This window comes from Aspergillus lucknowensis (genome assembly GCF_044049455.1).
Source record: "Aspergillus lucknowensis strain CBS 449.75 chromosome Unknown BJX67scaffold_4, whole genome shotgun sequence".
Classification (NCBI taxonomy): Eukaryota; Fungi; Ascomycota; class Eurotiomycetes; order Eurotiales; family Aspergillaceae; genus Aspergillus; species Aspergillus lucknowensis.
This window is the reverse complement of record NW_027263548.1, coordinates 244,045-260,476: the sequence shown is the minus strand read 5'-3', so window position 1 is coordinate 260,476 and position 16,432 is coordinate 244,045. Positions and strand designations below refer to the sequence as shown.

At 51.8% G+C, this 16,432-nt stretch overlaps 6 protein-coding genes across 6 annotated transcripts; 1 reads left to right on the top strand and 5 right to left on the bottom strand.

The window, feature by feature from the left end:
- Nucleotides 1-397: 397 nt before the first annotated feature.
- BJX67DRAFT_377588 (uncharacterized protein) lies at nt 398-2,208 on the bottom strand (the record flags this gene model as incomplete). The annotated part of the gene is made up of 2 exons (XM_071032140.1): nt 398-1,887; nt 2,004-2,208. The coding sequence occupies 2 exons, from the start codon at nt 2,206-2,208 to the stop codon at nt 398-400; spliced, it is 1,695 nt and encodes a 564-aa protein (XP_070889947.1).
- Nucleotides 2,209-2,327: 119 nt separating this feature from the next.
- BJX67DRAFT_343203 (putative ubiquitin-protein ligase E3 component (UBR1)) lies at nt 2,328-9,639 on the bottom strand. The gene is made up of 2 exons (XM_071028124.1): nt 3,011-9,639; nt 2,328-2,959 (listed from the first exon to the last, which is right to left on the bottom strand). Exons 1-2 carry the CDS (start codon nt 9,196-9,198, stop codon nt 2,692-2,694), a joined length of 6,456 nt encoding a protein of 2,151 aa, XP_070889946.1. The 5' UTR covers nt 9,199-9,639; the 3' UTR covers nt 2,328-2,691.
- A 165-nt stretch (nt 9,640-9,804) lies between these two features.
- Nucleotides 9,805-10,549, bottom strand: BJX67DRAFT_343199 (cytochrome b-c1 complex subunit 9). Its single transcript, XM_071028123.1, has 5 exons — nt 10,435-10,549; nt 10,356-10,375; nt 10,201-10,266; nt 10,090-10,138; nt 9,805-10,029 (listed from the first exon to the last, which is right to left on the bottom strand). Exons 1-5 carry the CDS (start codon nt 10,444-10,446, stop codon nt 9,967-9,969), a joined length of 210 nt encoding a protein of 69 aa, XP_070889945.1. The 5' UTR covers nt 10,447-10,549; the 3' UTR covers nt 9,805-9,966.
- Nucleotides 10,550-10,688: 139 nt separating this feature from the next.
- Nucleotides 10,689-11,960, top strand: BJX67DRAFT_212103 (putative RNA binding protein Pym). The gene has a single exon (XM_071025608.1). It carries the CDS (start codon nt 10,901-10,903, stop codon nt 11,561-11,563), a length of 663 nt encoding a protein of 220 aa, XP_070889944.1. The 5' UTR covers nt 10,689-10,900; the 3' UTR covers nt 11,564-11,960.
- Nucleotides 11,961-12,105: 145 nt separating this feature from the next.
- Nucleotides 12,106-14,068, bottom strand: hem14 (oxygen-dependent protoporphyrinogen oxidase; the record flags this gene model as incomplete). Its single annotated transcript, XM_071030834.1, has 4 exons — nt 12,106-12,201; nt 12,265-12,924; nt 13,000-13,680; nt 13,739-14,068. 4 exons carry the CDS (start codon nt 14,066-14,068, stop codon nt 12,106-12,108), a joined length of 1,767 nt encoding a protein of 588 aa, XP_070889943.1.
- A 499-nt stretch (nt 14,069-14,567) lies between these two features.
- On the bottom strand, nt 14,568-16,144 carry BJX67DRAFT_369870 (mRNA-binding protein NAB2; the record flags this gene model as incomplete). Its single annotated transcript, XM_071030833.1, has 2 exons — nt 14,568-15,651; nt 15,717-16,144. The coding sequence occupies 2 exons, from the start codon at nt 16,142-16,144 to the stop codon at nt 14,568-14,570; spliced, it is 1,512 nt and encodes a 503-aa protein (XP_070889942.1).
- Nucleotides 16,145-16,432: the final 288 nt, after the last annotated feature.

The window sequence follows — 16,432 nt, the reverse complement described above, 5'->3', positions numbered from 1 at the left end:
TATGTTTCATGCTACGAGCAGAGAGGAACGTGTGAGGAGCTTAATGCAACCAACCCCCTCAGAGCTTTGAAACCAGAGGTCTCTGTCCTTAAATTTCCACTGTAGTTCATCTTCCCAAATGAGACAGCTACGTTGTGTCGGTCTGAGACCCTGGTCCTGGCATCTCTATCGATCAGGCTCTCGTCGATTGAGCGGGTTATTAGCACTGAAAGATTCCCTTTTGAAGCTTTCGAAAACAGGCCCTCTGAGCTCGGACCTAAGGCCCTGGGGGCTTGGTGGTTTCCGCGAAGCTTGCCTGGAACTGGTTCCGGGTTCCATCTTGATAGGAGCCTGGCGGGTATTCGGAGTTCGCAATGAAGCGAATGTGACTTCATCAGTGGTGTGAACGGCAGCAAATTCAGGACTTCTTCCGCCACTCGAGCACTCCAAGTACGTCAGCAGCGCTATCTTTGTCGCCCTTTTTCTTTTTCGGTCCGCGCTTCCTCTTCGTCCCTCCGCGCGTCTCTAGTACCACGGCCTCCTCGTCTTCATCATCGTCGATGCGACTACCCCCGAATCCGTAATCCATGTCCATCGCATCGAGCTCTTCTCGTCGTCGTGCCTCTTCAAGGAACTTCTTCCGCCGGAGAAGCGTATCTTTGTCGACTTCCTCACCCTCGGGAGCGTTTTCCGTCGATGCCTGTCGCAGGGAAGCAGCTCTCTTGAGAGCAGCAAGAAGAACGGGATCCTTGGTCAGAGGGTTAGCACGGTCACTCTCCACCTCTTCCTGGGTCGTGGTTGTTGCGAAGTAGTTCCGACGTTTGGCCGTTTCACTCGGCATCTCTGTGGCAGGTGCTTTCTGGGACACTTTTGTGGCAACCGCGTCGTCCTCTTCAGATTCGGATGATTCCTCATCAGACCCAGCATCACCCAATGGATTGTAGTCAGCACCCACACCCTCGAAGATATCGTCGTCTTCTTCCTTCGTCCCCCGGGCAGCCTTCGCTTTGACGGCGATCTCCGCGGGAATCTCCATCCCCAGGGGCTTTGCTTTTTTATTAGGAGTGGCAAGGGCTGCAGTAGTTCCAGGCTTGTCGAGCCACCTCGTCTTCCTCTTCGTCCTCCCTTCAGCATCGGTAATGAGCAGAACTTCCCTTCGACGGCCATTTTCGTCATGCTCAATGAACCGCTTTTTCTCGACCTTTGAGTCGCCTATCTTCTTGAACCGAGAACCTAACGCCGGCTCATGAGCTGTAGCATCCGCCTCTGCCGCCGCCCTGCTCGCCTTCAGCTCCCTCAGGATCTCATCGCGCGTCTTTCTCTGCGCGGACACCGGCGCCGGTGGTGGTGCCATAGTTCCATGCTTCTTCTCCCTCTCCTTCGGCGCAGAAGGGAGTGCAGCATTCTCTTTCCCATCTAGAACCCTATCAAACTCCTCATCCACATCTACTTCCTCGCCCTCGCCATCACCTTCAGGAACTCGTTCCTCGCTCCCTCTCCCTTCCGCATCTCCGCCGCCGGCGTCGCCATTTCCCTCCCTCTTCTCAACATCTTCCCCAGCTCTCACCTTTCTCAATAGATCCCAATCGAGCCCCTTAACCATATGCGTAGTAGACAAATCACCACCAACCCCCAAATCCCGTTGTAACTTCAAAAACGTACTCTCATCAATAAGGCCCTTCTTGAACCTCTCCTCGAGCACCTGTAGTTTTTCCTCAGCTCCAGATCCGGATTGGCCAGCATCACCAGCGCTCTCAAGCTCCCTCAACCGCGCAGCCCGATCCTGATACCCACTCGGCAACTTCGTCCCCTTCGGCGCAGCTGAGGACTTGAACTTCTTACTCGGGTGTGGATTCTGCGCATCGCGTCTGTATTCGGCTTGTTGGCGGGCGAAATCGGGTTTCGTAACTGTGCGGCTGCAAAAGTCACATAAATCGTTAGCAAAATTATTGTCCAAAATTTAGGACCCCGTCTATTGGATCGGGATAGGACAGGGAGGGAAGCGTACGGTGTCATAGGAATACTCGAGCGCATTCGCGACCCGAGCGCGCCTCCGGGCCCTTGTGTCGAGCCGGCATGAGATGAGGCATGGTAGCCTGTAGAAGGAAGAGATTGAGGTTGAGATTGAGATTGACCGTTGCCGGTTGGGCTTGTGCTACTTCCGCTCTTTGGTTTCGAGGAAGTGGGAGAGTTGTCGAAGAGGAGGCGGCGGAATTGCTCGTTGTTCATGGTGAAGGTTTAGTGGATGGATGGTGGGATGATTTTGAAGAACGGGGACAAGGACAAGGTGTTAGAAAACGACTTGGATATCCATGTTGAGTTCCCGCGCGCCAGGCTGAGTTGCATTGGAGCTCAGGAAAACGTCTGGAGTCTGGCCATTTTGATCGGAGGAGCTGCGGTTAGTCACGTGATATACCGTTGAAGTCATCGTTGGGCATCGTAGTTGTTGTATCATATCCGACGCACTGGATGAGATAGTTCGACTATCAGGTCATTGCTAAAACGCCGCTTATTCACAATGAGTACATATTATCTACCTTAAGACATCTCGCCATCACACAAATCACACTGTATGCCCTCAGATTAGCTTTTGAACAAAACGACGAGGCCGCAATCTAAGTCATCACAGCATATCATAATGCAACAGACAGAATATACAGCAAGAGAATTCGTCTAAGTTTACCATAATATGACATTTTCGCCATGCAATCCTCAAATCGTTTCCCATCCGCCGTTATTGACATCAGCCTCCAGCCTGCGGCTAATAGTCGCAGGAACGCTGTGTGATAGCCACACGTCACGCAGGAGTCTGTCATACCGCTTCTGGTTGAGCATCAAGGGCCTGTTGCGTCGGAGGCCAGGGTCGACTTCCCCATGTCGGTCGAGGTAGGGCGCATAATGCCATGATCCACTCTGGTTATGAAGGTAGAGGACCATACACTTGCGGATATTGATGAAGAGGCCGATGTTCTTGCCGCATCTGATCACGCCAGTTAGAAATGGTAGAAGAAAAAATAGTGCAAAATCTTACTTTGGGACATGCTGGTTGCATCCGCCCAACCCGTTTTCCAAGCAACACACTGCCTGCGAGCAGAAGATATCACCGCAGAACAAGCAGATGCTTGGATCGCTGAGCTCCTTCTTCGACTTCGGACATCGCCGCCTGTTGGCTAATTCAATCAGGCTGTCGAAGTATTTCGGGAGACCGACCAGTTCGAAAATAGCGGGATGGGGGAGGCTAGGGAAGATCTTATTGTCCGCGATCCGGATGCCCGAGCGGGACGCGTTCCAGTGGAAGATCCACCCAGAAATCATGGCGTCGAAAGGCTTCCGGCTCTTGCGGGCGGGTTTTGTCGATGAGAAAATGGCATCGAGAGAAGGCATGTCCAGAGCCTTGGTGAGACGGTCCAGCTCTGACACACCTACATCGTTAAGGCCGGTATTGGGGAACTCCAAGCCATATTGCACGTGAAGGAGAATGACTGCCTTGCGCAGGAATGTCAAAGCATAGCTCGATATGAGACGTCGCAGCGCGATGATGACCCCTGGCGTAGCAGAATCCTCGCCCTCCTTGACGTACCCACTCTCAACAGGGTACGAAGACCCCTTTGCGCGTCCTACGGAGTTAGCCTTGAGCTCTGCAACGACGGTGTTGAAGAAATTGCGAGTCATCTCGAACCGTCCATCAGAGAGCTCCATCTCTAATAGGTAGTGTGCATCCCCATGTTGCGCTAACTCTTCTTTCAACCCGATAGGCCAGAGAATATAGCTGGCGGCAACCTTGACGATCTCAGCCACGTAGCACATCTGGATCAAGTGACGAATTTCAACATCGAGAACAGGACGAAGGGCTAGCGAACACTCAGCCAGGAACACAAATGTGTCTTTGGAGAACAAAGGCTCAATCTCGTGGATGCTGTTGAGCAATGATGTTCCGCCCAAAACTGGATGGCCAACAAATAATTGACATAGCTTTTGACGATGCATCTCATGGAACTCTTCCAGAGCCCGGCTAGGAGGGCCATTGTTACTATACAAGCCCCCAACTGATGCATAAGTTAACGCAGTTTCGGCCAAGACGCGCAGATGTGTCAAGGTCAACTGGGGTATCTTGTCGAGTAGCGTGGACCCTTGCTCGGATTCAACACCACGCTGCGCAATCTCAACCGCAGCGATGCTGAAGCCGAAGCTCTGAAATAAGGAGTCGGTATGAACAATATCATCATTGCTCGTTGTCTCCGGAGGGTGGCTGAAGGTAGAATAGACATGATTTAGCCGGAGAGTCTGCTTTAGTCTTGTGTAAATTTGAAGAAGCTCGGACATGGGACTTTCGCTCAGAGTTGGGGCGGGCTGCGGGGGGCTGGGCGCGGAAGATTCCTCCTGCGGTGGAAACACGCCAGGCATGGGGATTCTGGCCGGTGGAATATAATGGGCCGTAGAAGGGAGCGAAGACGACAACAACTGATCTACCCTCCCGGAAAGCGGAGGTACCAGGGTCTTGGAAAGATATTCCAAGTATAGCCCTTGGTACGACTGTATTGGCAAGTCTCCACTCTCCATGAGCAGGGCGTGGTTCAGTCTGTGCGAGAGGATGGACTTGACTTCATGGTTCACGAACTCATCGAATGAGGTTTTGGTGTTCAGAGGCCCAGGATATGACTCCTCCTTACCCTTCCAGGTGATAGGGAGAAAAGCATTCCCTAAAGCCTTGCACAGTGGGCAGACAAACTCTTTGAAAGACAGGCGCTCTGGATGATTCCGAGCGATCTGCTGGGTATGGCGCCGCTGCGTGGCAGTAAAGTAAACCTCGAAACAGGTGTAATGCATGATATGCCCACAACCTGTTGTCACAGGGCCGCGCGCGGTATTCTTCGCGTTGAAACCCTTACTCAGGCCGATCTTCTCCCCTGTAACCTCCCCACCTGAGGAGTCAAGCCGCCGTACTGTTACATGATTCTCACCCGCAACGCCGAACGGGCGTAAATGTTCTGCAGATTTGTCAAGATTTGAGGGTGTCTTGAGGACATCTCGAATCCAGTCGGCATCCTGGATATCAGTTTGCCTAAATATGCTGCTTTCCTGGACGAGAGCAAATGTACCGTAGAGTCTGGAGTCATTAGTCTCCTCCTGACACAGAATGCATGTGCCACTGGGGTATTTCCAGAGCTTGGCCTGTGGGATAACCTCAGGCTCCGACTCCAGGTCGCTAAAGTCTTCACCACCCCAGTCAATCGCGCCTTGGTTGTTGAGGAAATTCTGCTGTTGCTGCTGGAATTGGGCCATCACCTTTGCCTGTCGTTCAAGAGCCTGCTTTTTCCGGAGCTCTTTCTCTGTATCAGTGTCGATGGCAGGGGAGTTGGTTTCAATTCTGTCGAAAGGGAATTTCAGCGAAGCTGTGGCCGAGGTATAGGTTCGAGGCCGCTTCTGCCAGAGGCGTTTTAAGATATGCCGAATCTTTGGGCCACATGTAGAAAACTCATTCATGACTGAAATCTTCTCTAGAAGGCCAACAAGGGTTAAGTTACCCACTTGGGTAGCTCGGGCTTTGGTTAACGCATGAGAAACGAAAGACTCCGCAGATTCCTCATCGATACTGTCCTCGTCTGTATTGTCTTCCAGGGTGGCCGAAAGGATAAGATGGAGAACAACCTGGAGGAAAGTCTCGACACGAGTGGACGGTATCGTCGGCGTACGGTCTTTGGACGACACCACATAATCCAGACACTGGTGTACGATCTGCGCAAAGAGGGGAGTGCGTGTAAAGCGAGCCAAATCCGAGAAGACGCCAGAGGCAAGAGGCCGCAGTTTCGGTTCGAAGACAATGTCCGAGGCAGGCTTACCGACCCTTTTGGCCATCCATTCTTTGTAGATGCCCTCGGCCTCATCTCTTTGGTTCTTCGTGTAGTGAGCGCTGTACGGGTCGATTAAGCTGATATAGTCGGGTTTGAGCTCGAATGTGCCAGTGTCGTTCAGGCCTTCCGGCGGACGGAATCTGGCAATCTCGTCCAGAATGTCGTGGAACAAATCCGAGTCCCGTACCTGGTCACTCAAACGGGTCGACAGATCAGAAAATGAGAGGGGATTAAAGCACAGAACGTGCGCAATCTCACGACTCATATTCTCGCGAGTCAAAGCATCGCGGTCACCATCAGCGGCAAGCGACTTCCGATCAGTCAAGAGCACGATTAATAGGAGAATAAACTCTTCCACGACGTCGACGACTTTAGCATCTTCATACCCAGCACGGGGTATGTAATTCCTAGTCATCCAATCCACAACTCCGAACCTATCTGCAATTGACGCAAGAACCCTACTGGGGTTACAGGTCACCAACGCCGCCTGCAGCAAAGAGATATCACGATAGTAGCCGAGCTCCCGGGAGGTAACTCCTCGGTACTGCGACATTTGATGCCGCAGGCTAAGACCGTTGCGTACCCACATGCCAGCTTTCATTTGTGCCAGCCAGGCGCATACCCTGAGAGGATAGTCAAACATCGCAAGTAGTAAATCTTCAGGCTCTAGATCACTGTCCAAGATGAAATTGTCGTTGGCAACCTCGGCCGCGCTGAGAAGAACCTCACGCAGTGTATCTTGTCGCTCATTGCGGGCACAACCCAGCAGCCACGATAATGTATAGTGAAGGGGATGGTGGAAGCTCATTGCACCTTTTTCCACAACGAAGTCCACTACCCGATAGCGAGGGAGGCGTTCCGGTTGACCAACTTCGAAGTCAAACGGTGGTAGGGTTTTGAACCGGATATATTCTTTAATTTCTGCCTCTGCGAATCGTTCGCGTTCACAGCCAACCGAGTTAACCACAGTTGCGATTGTTGTCACCGTGATCGCTCGAAGGAGATTCTGGCCTCCGTCAAGCTCAGGCTTCTTGAAAGCCTCACGAAATGAGATACACAGCCGGTTTATCTCCCGCGTAAGAATTGATGCACTAATCCAAGCATCATTCTCATATTCTACATGCTCACCGACAGCACGCAAATTGGGGCAAACTCCCTGCGCGAGTTTGACTAAATCGAGGAATTGCAGGAGGTACTGCTCCTCATTTCGCACACGGTTTTGCACATATTCAGACTGCAGGAGGTACCGTAGGTCGCAGAAGAAGTGATAAAGTCGACGATTGTTCAGGGGTCCCGCCCCAGTGTCAAAAGACAATGTTGCAATCGGGTTGACTTCAAATGGCTCACCTACCTGCCTTGTGGTCAGGAAGGTGTATAGAATAGCCATGACCTTTGTTAGGAAATTTCCGCGGAGCACAATCTCTTCCGTGATTGAAGGAGCAGTTAGAAGCTGTAAGGTCAAATTTATGATTGAGTGATCAGGTTCTCTATCGGCGATCAGATATAGCTGAGAGAGTGCGGTATACAGAGCGGATAAACGGAGACCCATGACACGCTTGAACTGTGGTACATTGACCACGGTGCCCAAATAGAGGTCGCGAAGGTCGGTACGGGCTTTCTTCCATAGCCTTAGGTCGAACAAAATCATCCAATCAAGCCGTGTCCGTTGCCACAGGTCCTCGTAAGGAGGAACATGTTCACCAGTCACTGGGACCGATGGCTGAACCTGCCAGTGGCTTGGTGTTTGTGCGGAAGGCAACCGCCTCACACGACAAAGAGTTCTGGGGATGGGTGTGTAGGGCGAAAGATTCTGGTTGTTACTGCCTTCGTGGCGATCACGTGTTCCCGTGGGTGGATCACTGTGTGCAGCTCCAGGAGACTCATTGTTTGAATGGGCTTGTTCTTGTTGTCGCTCACGCTGCTCACCTTGCCGGCCCGGGAATGGATGAGTAAACCCGAGTAGCGCTTGTGCAATCTGTAGAGCATCATCCGTACCGTCCATAACCATATCGCCATCACCCACGATATCACCCGCTAGCCGATTGAGCTCAATTTCCATTTCGTCATCGCCATCGTCAGCAGCGTCTTGAGCCTCCATCTCCACAAACTCCTCTTCCATCACGCCCGCATCTTCCTCCTCATTTGTATCGTCATTCCTGTTCTCGATATCGTCTTCATCGTCTTCATCGGGAGGTAGTAGCTCGCCCTGTGGAGTGACGCGGACCATCACAGTACGGACTGTCTCTATATCCGTTCTTGAGTGGTCATCAATGCCCTGCAGGCCAATATCAGCATTGAATGCCCCGCTGCCGCGTCTCCAAGAACCAAGAAGCTCTTCGCAAATCGTTTGGCGCAGTATCTCGTTGTCATCGAGAACACTACATCCGGCAATGTCCTCCAGCCATTCAACAATCGTTCCACACATTTGTTCACGAAATGTGTCGCGGGAGGACCGGATTGTAACGGTGACCTTTATCTGCTCAATGACCTTCGAGACCTGCAATAGTCTCGGGAGGTCCGTTGAGTATTTCACAACGCTTCTTCCGTACTCATGCGTTTCCTGAGCTCGATCTTGCCCAAATCGATCCCGTTCCCGACAGGCTCGACTAACTTGCTCGGCAACATCTCGAATCGTATGCTTCTCATCATTCCATAGCGCAAGAGCGAACTCCGGCTCTTCCTCCACCTCGTGTCCCTCTCCATACCATCCGGAGTGGATACGGGAAGCCTCTTCATCCTTCCTGATCGCTTCCGCTGTCTTTGGTAGCCGTAGCTGTTCCGGTGAGCATGAGATAACATCACAGAAGTAGTCAAGGACGCGAGAAATGGTCAACTTGATATTATCCACCCAGTCCTGCGGAAGCTGAGGCCGCACAGGCTCCTTGCCCTTCTTTTCCCCATTGTCTGTATGAATCGCGCAGAACAGCGATGTTCGCCATGCCTCTTCATCGCCGCAGTCGCAGCATCCGCTATTCCCCGGCGACAAATAGATCTCGTACTGATGTGTACTGTGATCCGAAGCATCGAAGCACCGGCTGCAGAGAACGCAGGTCTCATCCACCCCACATGTTGTGCACCTGTATGTCGCCTCTCCTGCCCGAAAAATATGACCACAACGCTTACCCCGCGCGGCTTCCGTGTACTCCGCACCTTCGACAGCACCTTGGGCTTCTGTTAATTTCCATAACCCGGTCGGTAATCCGTTTGGGAAGAGTTTCTTGAGACGTTCCTCGTTGTGGCCGGCCAGTGAGCGAAAGAGAAGCTCTAGTAGGGCTTTCTCCGCCGCGGGACCATAGCGGTACTTGTGCTCCGCAGGGAGTCGTAAAAGGCCGCGACCAAGGATGTTTTCACATTCCGTAAGCATCATTTATCGCCTTGGTCCTAGGACCACGACGTCCATTCGGATGTCGGAAGGAGGGATAGAGATAATCTCGATAAACGGCGAAGGTGGGATGTGGCGGAACTTGAAACTGAGAGTATAGCTGGGGAGCGGAAGGGGGTTCGATGAAACAAAAAGAACCGTCCCAAAAGGTCAGACAAAACAAAACCGGTCCTAACGGTGGTCTTCAGAAGGTAACCCAGAGAGTAAAGTTGGGGTGAGTTGCTCGGAAGACGAGTTGATGAACGCTGAGTGATGGTTTGGATAGTCGATGTCACAGTGGGGAAGAGCTGGTTGGGACGAAATCGGACCCACGAGAGGGGACAGGCGTACCGTTATGCTTACAGCCCCGGGTGCGGAGTTGTGTGCTCCTGAGAAATGTCGAGCTTATTGTAAAAGAACAAAGCAACGATCAAGGTTATTTGTTCGGTCTCTTCGATGGAGCCGTTAATAATGCATTTCCTTCGGGATGACATGCTCAATCCCAAACGGCGGGCTTGGCGGTCAACGGCACCACCAGAACACTCACCTCCCAGGCTCCCACAGGATCAGAGCGAGAAGCCGGCGCAAATTAAAACCTACTAAAGAAGGTGGTGGTGGAAGGAGTCAAATAATTTTACAAAACTGATCTATTGGATACAGACATCTTGAACTATAGCACATTCCATCCCCAACGTATCGGTGTATAAGGTCAGACCAAACCATCCCCTGGATATCGTGGTATTTTAATGGCTGTTCGACTTCGGGAGCCTCTGCTTAATCTTCATCCTCCTCCTCGGCCTTGTTCATGTATTGGTATTTGATGTCTTTCCATTGACGCTATAGGCGAGGTAGAGGTCAGCATTGGTCGAGCAAGAGGGCTGTAGGTCATTCACGTACGCCCCGGTTCCAAGTATCCCAGATCTTGTTGGTGGAAGTATCAAAGGCACTGTTCCGAGGAGAGGGTTAGGACTGCGAGAGCCGGAAGCATACTGGGGTTATGGCACGCACATCTCGAATGCGAAAGCGCCGACGAAGATGGAAGTCAGGTAGACAGCATTCCGGCGGATCAGAGTCCTATAAATTATCGCAAAGCCGCTCATTAGCAAGACCATTAATCAGGCGATTACCGCCGTCCGTCGGCGAGCGGGAGAGGAGAGACATGCTGGTAGATGGAGGAGGCGAGCTGACACCCTGCAGTTAGCCATTGAACTGGGCTGTATCAATTTTTGTGAGAGCACTTACAGCGCCGGCCATTGTGATGGGAGACAAGTAGAAGAATTATAACGAGAGGAAGTAAGGGCGCAAAGCGACTCGGCGGCTCAAAGATTGAGACGGATGACGGAGAGGTTGTCGGATTTGAGGTTTGAGCACGAAAAGCAACGGGAATCCTGGGCCTGTTGATTGGCCAGTCGGATTGGGCTGTTGTGCAAGCACTATTACATAACGCGGATCATAAACGTCCGGACGGATCAGATGGCGTCTTTTAACGTGCGATGAGCCAGACCTGACTTGAACTGTCTTTCTCTCCTCTGATTGTTCAAGCTGACTGCAGCAAGAAGATTCGAGTCCCGAATTCCTGAAAATCTATCCGACTGTTCTGTCGTCACACCTCCCGCAACTCAACTTGACAACTCCATTCGGTTTTCAAGGTCCTTTTGAACCATCGCCAAATCTCCTCGATTCCTTGCAGCACCTCATCCGATGAATCATGGCATCGAATAACACATCCAATACCGTTTCATCTTCCGGGATTACGGTCGACGAAGCGACTGGAGAACGCTACATTCCATCATCCGTTCGAGCAGACGGGTCGAAACGCCGAGAGATCAAGGTTCGACCTGGATACCGTCCTCCAGAAGATGTAGAGCTTTACAAGAACCGCGCTGCGGAAGCCTGGAAAAATCGTGGGAAATCTGGCGTTCCCGGGGCAGAGTCGCTGAAGGACAATGAGTCTACAAAAGGACCCACTACTGCTAGCAACAAGAACGCAAAGCGACGAGAAGCGAAGAAAAAAGCGAAGGCCGCTCAGGATAATACAGGTGTTACGAATGGCAAGAACGTGCCCCAAATCGACAACTGGCGGGCGCCCCCATCTGGTACAAACAAAGGGCAACCAGAGTGCACCGAGTCACCTGCCAGTGGTGTTGATCCAGAAATAGAGAAGGAAAAGAAAGCTCGCAATCTGAAGAAGAAGCTCAAGCAGGCACGGGATCTGAACGACAAGAAGATTAAAGGGGAAGCCTTACTACCCGAACAACTCGAAAAAGTCATCAAAATCCAGGAACTGGTACGTCAGCTTGACGCACTCGGGTTTGATGCCAACGGGGACAAAAAGGCGGGTCAAGCGGAAGAGGAGAAGCCAGAGAAATAGGATGCTTCTTGAACCTCGCAGCCAACCCACATCAAGCGAAATGACTCTACTCCCGTCATGGCAGCCCTTTAGTCTTGCCATACCGCAGCCTCGGCAACCTGTTCTCAGGTATATCCTGTCTATCAGCATGGTTTGCCAGGTTACGGAAACTACCAGTTTCCTCGACTTCTAGGAGCGGCTATGAATAACTCACTCCGTCATAGCTCTTCAGACAGAACTCCGGAAGATCATGGCATCTACCCATCCGCCCAAGTGCTCTTGCTACTGGCATTATCGCACCGCAGCTTGCGCCAGAGGGGTAGTTCACGATACAGGAAGGTGCAATCTAGGTAGAACAGTATAGACGGGATGATGTGAAAGGGTATTTTGTTATTTTGGTTTTGCTATCCTGACAAAACCTACTCAAATGTTACCTCTTCAGCACCCAGGCTCGCCATTACCTGTTGTTCCTCCCTTCTAGACAATCGTCGACTAGTCAGACAATCAATGGCTTGAAATATACGAATCCCGCTACTACCTGCATGACCTGCGAGAATTTCCCCTCAAAAGTACCTCGACAAGAAATCCAGGCTGGATCTGCCCCATAGTGTTGGGGGTCTGATGATACCGCCTCCTTTCTTTAAGTCCTCTGAAAATTTCTCTGAGTTTTTCGCCATATGCGCGAAAAGATCAAGCGCCTCCTGATTGCTCTTGGCTCTTACAGACCCAAGTCCAAACGCTGTGGCGATATAAGCCTGGCGCACACTGTCCACGACGCCAGTACCACCAAGTGCATACCAAGCCCCCGCAAGAGTGATGCGGTTCATGAAATCATTCTTAATTGACCGTGAAAGCTTGTTCAGGCGCCCTATGTGCCCGACAGTCGGTTGGGGAATGGCGTCGCGCTGCAACCGAGTGCGAGCAACAGTTGGAGAATCGGTGATGTTGAGGTGCCGTTTCAGGAGGGATTGGGCCATGTGCACCGCAGTGTCATGATCGGGATAATCGGACTCCTTCCAGCCATCCCACCAATGGCCGCCCATCATGACGGTGAGCTTCGTGCCTGGTGCTGAGTCCTGGCCTTGGCCAGTCTCCGATGCGAAAATCACCCCCAACGCTCTCTCGGGGTTCTCCTCGAAAGGAACCGACCTTGGAATGAGATATCCGAAGCCTCTAATAGGAAGCAAGTGCGGGTTGGGGTAATACAAGTTGACCACCATCATAGTCACCGCATAATTGTTCGTTTCCAACATGCTGAGTGTGTCTTGAGGTACCTTCGCGTCTTCTGGGAGACCTCTGCGGAGTTGATTTGCAAGATCAGCAGGCGAATTCGTGGCGATGAGACGACTGTGAACTCGAGAATGCCCATTTCCGTCTTCGATCTGAGAACATCACCGTTAGCATTTACATGTGTGGAAAATATGAAGCCTAACCAAAGAGTGAAGCCTCGCACATACCCTCAGATTAGAAGTATCTGGATTTTGATGGATGCTCTTAACTTCTGAGTCCGCCAAGACTTCGACTTTACGTGACCGCTTCAACTCTGCAAGCAAAGCGTCCGCAAGCTGGCCCACCCCCTTCTTCAGAGTCAGAGTACTGTTGTTTTCGACAAGGCGCGACAGGAGTTTGGTGTGCGCGTTGGATTTCTCCTCAATGATTGGAACCAATGCCAGTAGGTCATTTGTTTGGATGTATTGCTTTCCGGCTCTCTGGGCTTGCAGAAACGACATCATCACGCGCTCATCACGCTTCTCCAACTCTCGATATATGTACATAACCGCAGTCGCACTTAGTCGGTCTATATCACCCCCAAAAATACCGTGAAACATACTGGAAACCAAGTTATCGGCTACTTCAGGGCTGAGTCGACGTGAGACAAAATCCGCTACGGACTCGTCCGCCTCGCTTTTCCGGCCATCTTTGAGGGGCTCAGTGCAAAAGCTCCAGAGAAGAGTTCGAAAGACGGGCTCCCGAAGTAGAGGGTATAACAAGTTCCAGATACCGGAAATTAGACCAGCTTTTCGGTCGATCGTCGGTAGGCGGACAAGGTGGTCTGGATAATAGATGTAGCGGCTTTGGCTAGCAGGAGATGAATTATCCGTAAACAGTACTTGGTCTCCCAGATTCAGGTCGAGTAACTGCAGGCACCAAATGGATTAGTTAGCGGTTAGGGAATGTCGGATCGCAGTGTAATACCAAGTCGAGAAGCGGAAGGCAGGACGGGGCGGCTGCTCTCAATGTCCGCGGCCCATATTCGAAGACGATTTCACCCCCATCAACGTTGATTGTTTCGGACTGGAGCCAACCACCAACATGGTGCGACTTCTCGTAAAGCGTGACCTTAGAGCATGACGGGTCCTTCGACAGCCGATATGCTGCTGTAAGACCTGTGATCCCAGCACCTATGACAGCAGCATCGAACGGTTGGGGGGCATCATGCAGAGACCGGCGTGGGGCGTTGCGGAGGAAACCCAATGGCGTTCGCAAATGTTTTAATGCGCAGCTAGGGGCGCATGGTAGACGCATCTCAATGAAGATACCGAATGCAAGTCTCTGAGAGGCGCGAAGCGGGCAATTGGGAGAGAAGAAATCCGGAGGGTCAGGCAACGCCGAGGTCGCCGACACTGCGGAAGCTCCGTTATATTACGGTATTCGATACACGACTCTAACGCCGACTCGGAAGCCCAGATCAGAATGAACATCATGATGCCAAGTCAATTATCGAATAGGCAGGATTAAGAAATCGAACCAGAATTCAGATCCTTAAAGGAATGAGAGAAGGACGTCGTTTCGTCGCATAATTTTGTATCCAGACTCTTCTATGTACATACTAGTACTTATTCCCAGTTATACGGGCAATTAAGCAAATCAGTAACGCCCATCCCACCAAGTCAACCGTTGTTCCCAAACAAAGGAGCAGTAGTACATGTTATCAATGAAATAAACGCATGAGAGAGAAGGAAGTTACTCGAGAGGTCATCCAGTTGTTGAACGTTTCGAACCCCACGAGCAAGTACCGTTATAATTACGTCACGATCTCCTGCGACGAACCGTCTGCTCCAGCGCTCGGTTTAATCAGCTCCTCTGGAGCTTCCTCGTCATTGACAAATTTCCTTTCGCTAACGTGTTTTCTCTCTTGCGCTGAGTCTGGAGTCCAGACTTTGTCGCTAAAGCCCCCTCGTTGACCCTCAGCGTGTTTGTAAGGACAGGTGGGATTGAGGCAGGGAGTGAACTTGCACGGTGTTTGAAGGTGCGTAAACTTGCAGCCAGGAGTAGAGCAGTCGGCGCCGTTACGACATAGCGGCATAGAGGGATGTTTGAAATGACAGTGGGGATTCGTGCAGTGGGGGAAGAACCTGCAGAGCTCTTCTGCTTGATGTGCTGATTTCACGGCTGGAGAAGGATGTCGCGCGGTACATTTCCGATTCTTGCATGCGGCGCCATAAGAGCACGGGTCTGAGACGTCAACCGGAGTACCTTCCGGCGCGGCGGGAGACTGATGTGCGAAGGGGCAATCCTTCCTCGTACATCGAAGGTTGAAGTGGCAAACATTATCGGTGTTATTTTCATCCTGTGCCCCATCCTGAGTCGCCTGGTCAGGGCTTGTGTCCATATCAGCGTCGATATTTCGCAAATCAGAGGGTTGCGCTCGGTCGCCAAAGGCCCCGTGGTGGCGACCCCTGGGACGCTCGACACGATCGGACAATGAGCGCTGAGGGCCGGTTTGTTGGAAAGCCGGATTGATCGCGGGGGGTACGAAGCCTGGCATGAGCTGAGACATCATCCTCGCTTGCTCCTCAAGGAGAGACATTAAATGCATTTGATCGTTCGGGTTCATGTTCATCAGGTTACCCGCAGCTCCAGGCATCGGATTGTTCCCCATCCCCATTCCACCCATCTGGCGCCCTCCATACGTCCTGCCGTTTCCATTCTGGTTGAAACGTCCCTTGCTTGGACCGCGACCGTGGGAGTTTATTCGGCCGCCGCCGGTTTGGTCGCGAATACGGTGTAAACCGGAATCCCCGCGTTCTAAATTCCTGTTGATTTGATTAAGCATCCTACCCCGTCCAGCTTGGCGACCGTTGCGCATGGATTTTGGGCCAGTCGGGCTATGAAAATATAAGTCAGTCCAATTCACAAGGATAAGTCTTTGCCACTTAAGGGAGATGCATACATTCCGTCACCCGTAGAGCCCGCGTCACCCATGTTCATGTCATAATTTTGCGCGCCTCCTTCAAGGCCTTGCGGTTGGGGCGTTATCGTTCCTTGGTCGTTAAACGATGGAATTGCTTGTGTGGGTGCACCTTCAGTCGATGTCGGCGCAGTCTGGCCGTTGATCTGCTTATTGAGGGACTCAACTTGTTCGAAGAGCCATCTTGAAAAATCCAGCGCTTGTGTGTCACCTTCCCCGAGTCCCAGAAGATCATTCGAGAGCTCGCTCGCAATCTGTTCCTGAGTCTTTCCGTTGACGAGCATCAGAATGACATACTCAGTCAACGCAGAATCGCTACTATCAGAGCTCCAGCCCATCTCAACCAGCTTTGGCTGGATAGCATTGCTCAGGGCATCCGCTAGAGGGGTGCCGACTGCAACTTTAGTCATCGTGGTTGCGCCGACTTCGCGATGGAACGAGGAAAGGAGGTTAAGAGGTCCGATGACAGATTCCTGCTCTGCCCGCTGGAGAAAATTTTGAGGAGGGAACTCGGATCCTAATCCAAATATACGGAGAAGCAATATTGACAAGGAGCCTGGAGGAATGAAAGGCGATGGCGTCGGCGAGAATCTCCTGTGACAAAAGCCCGAGTTTGCAGATGATGAAAGACGCCAAGGATTCTTCACCATTCAGAATTGCTCACGTGATTTAGTCGGCCCGAGGCGTCATGGCCGAAA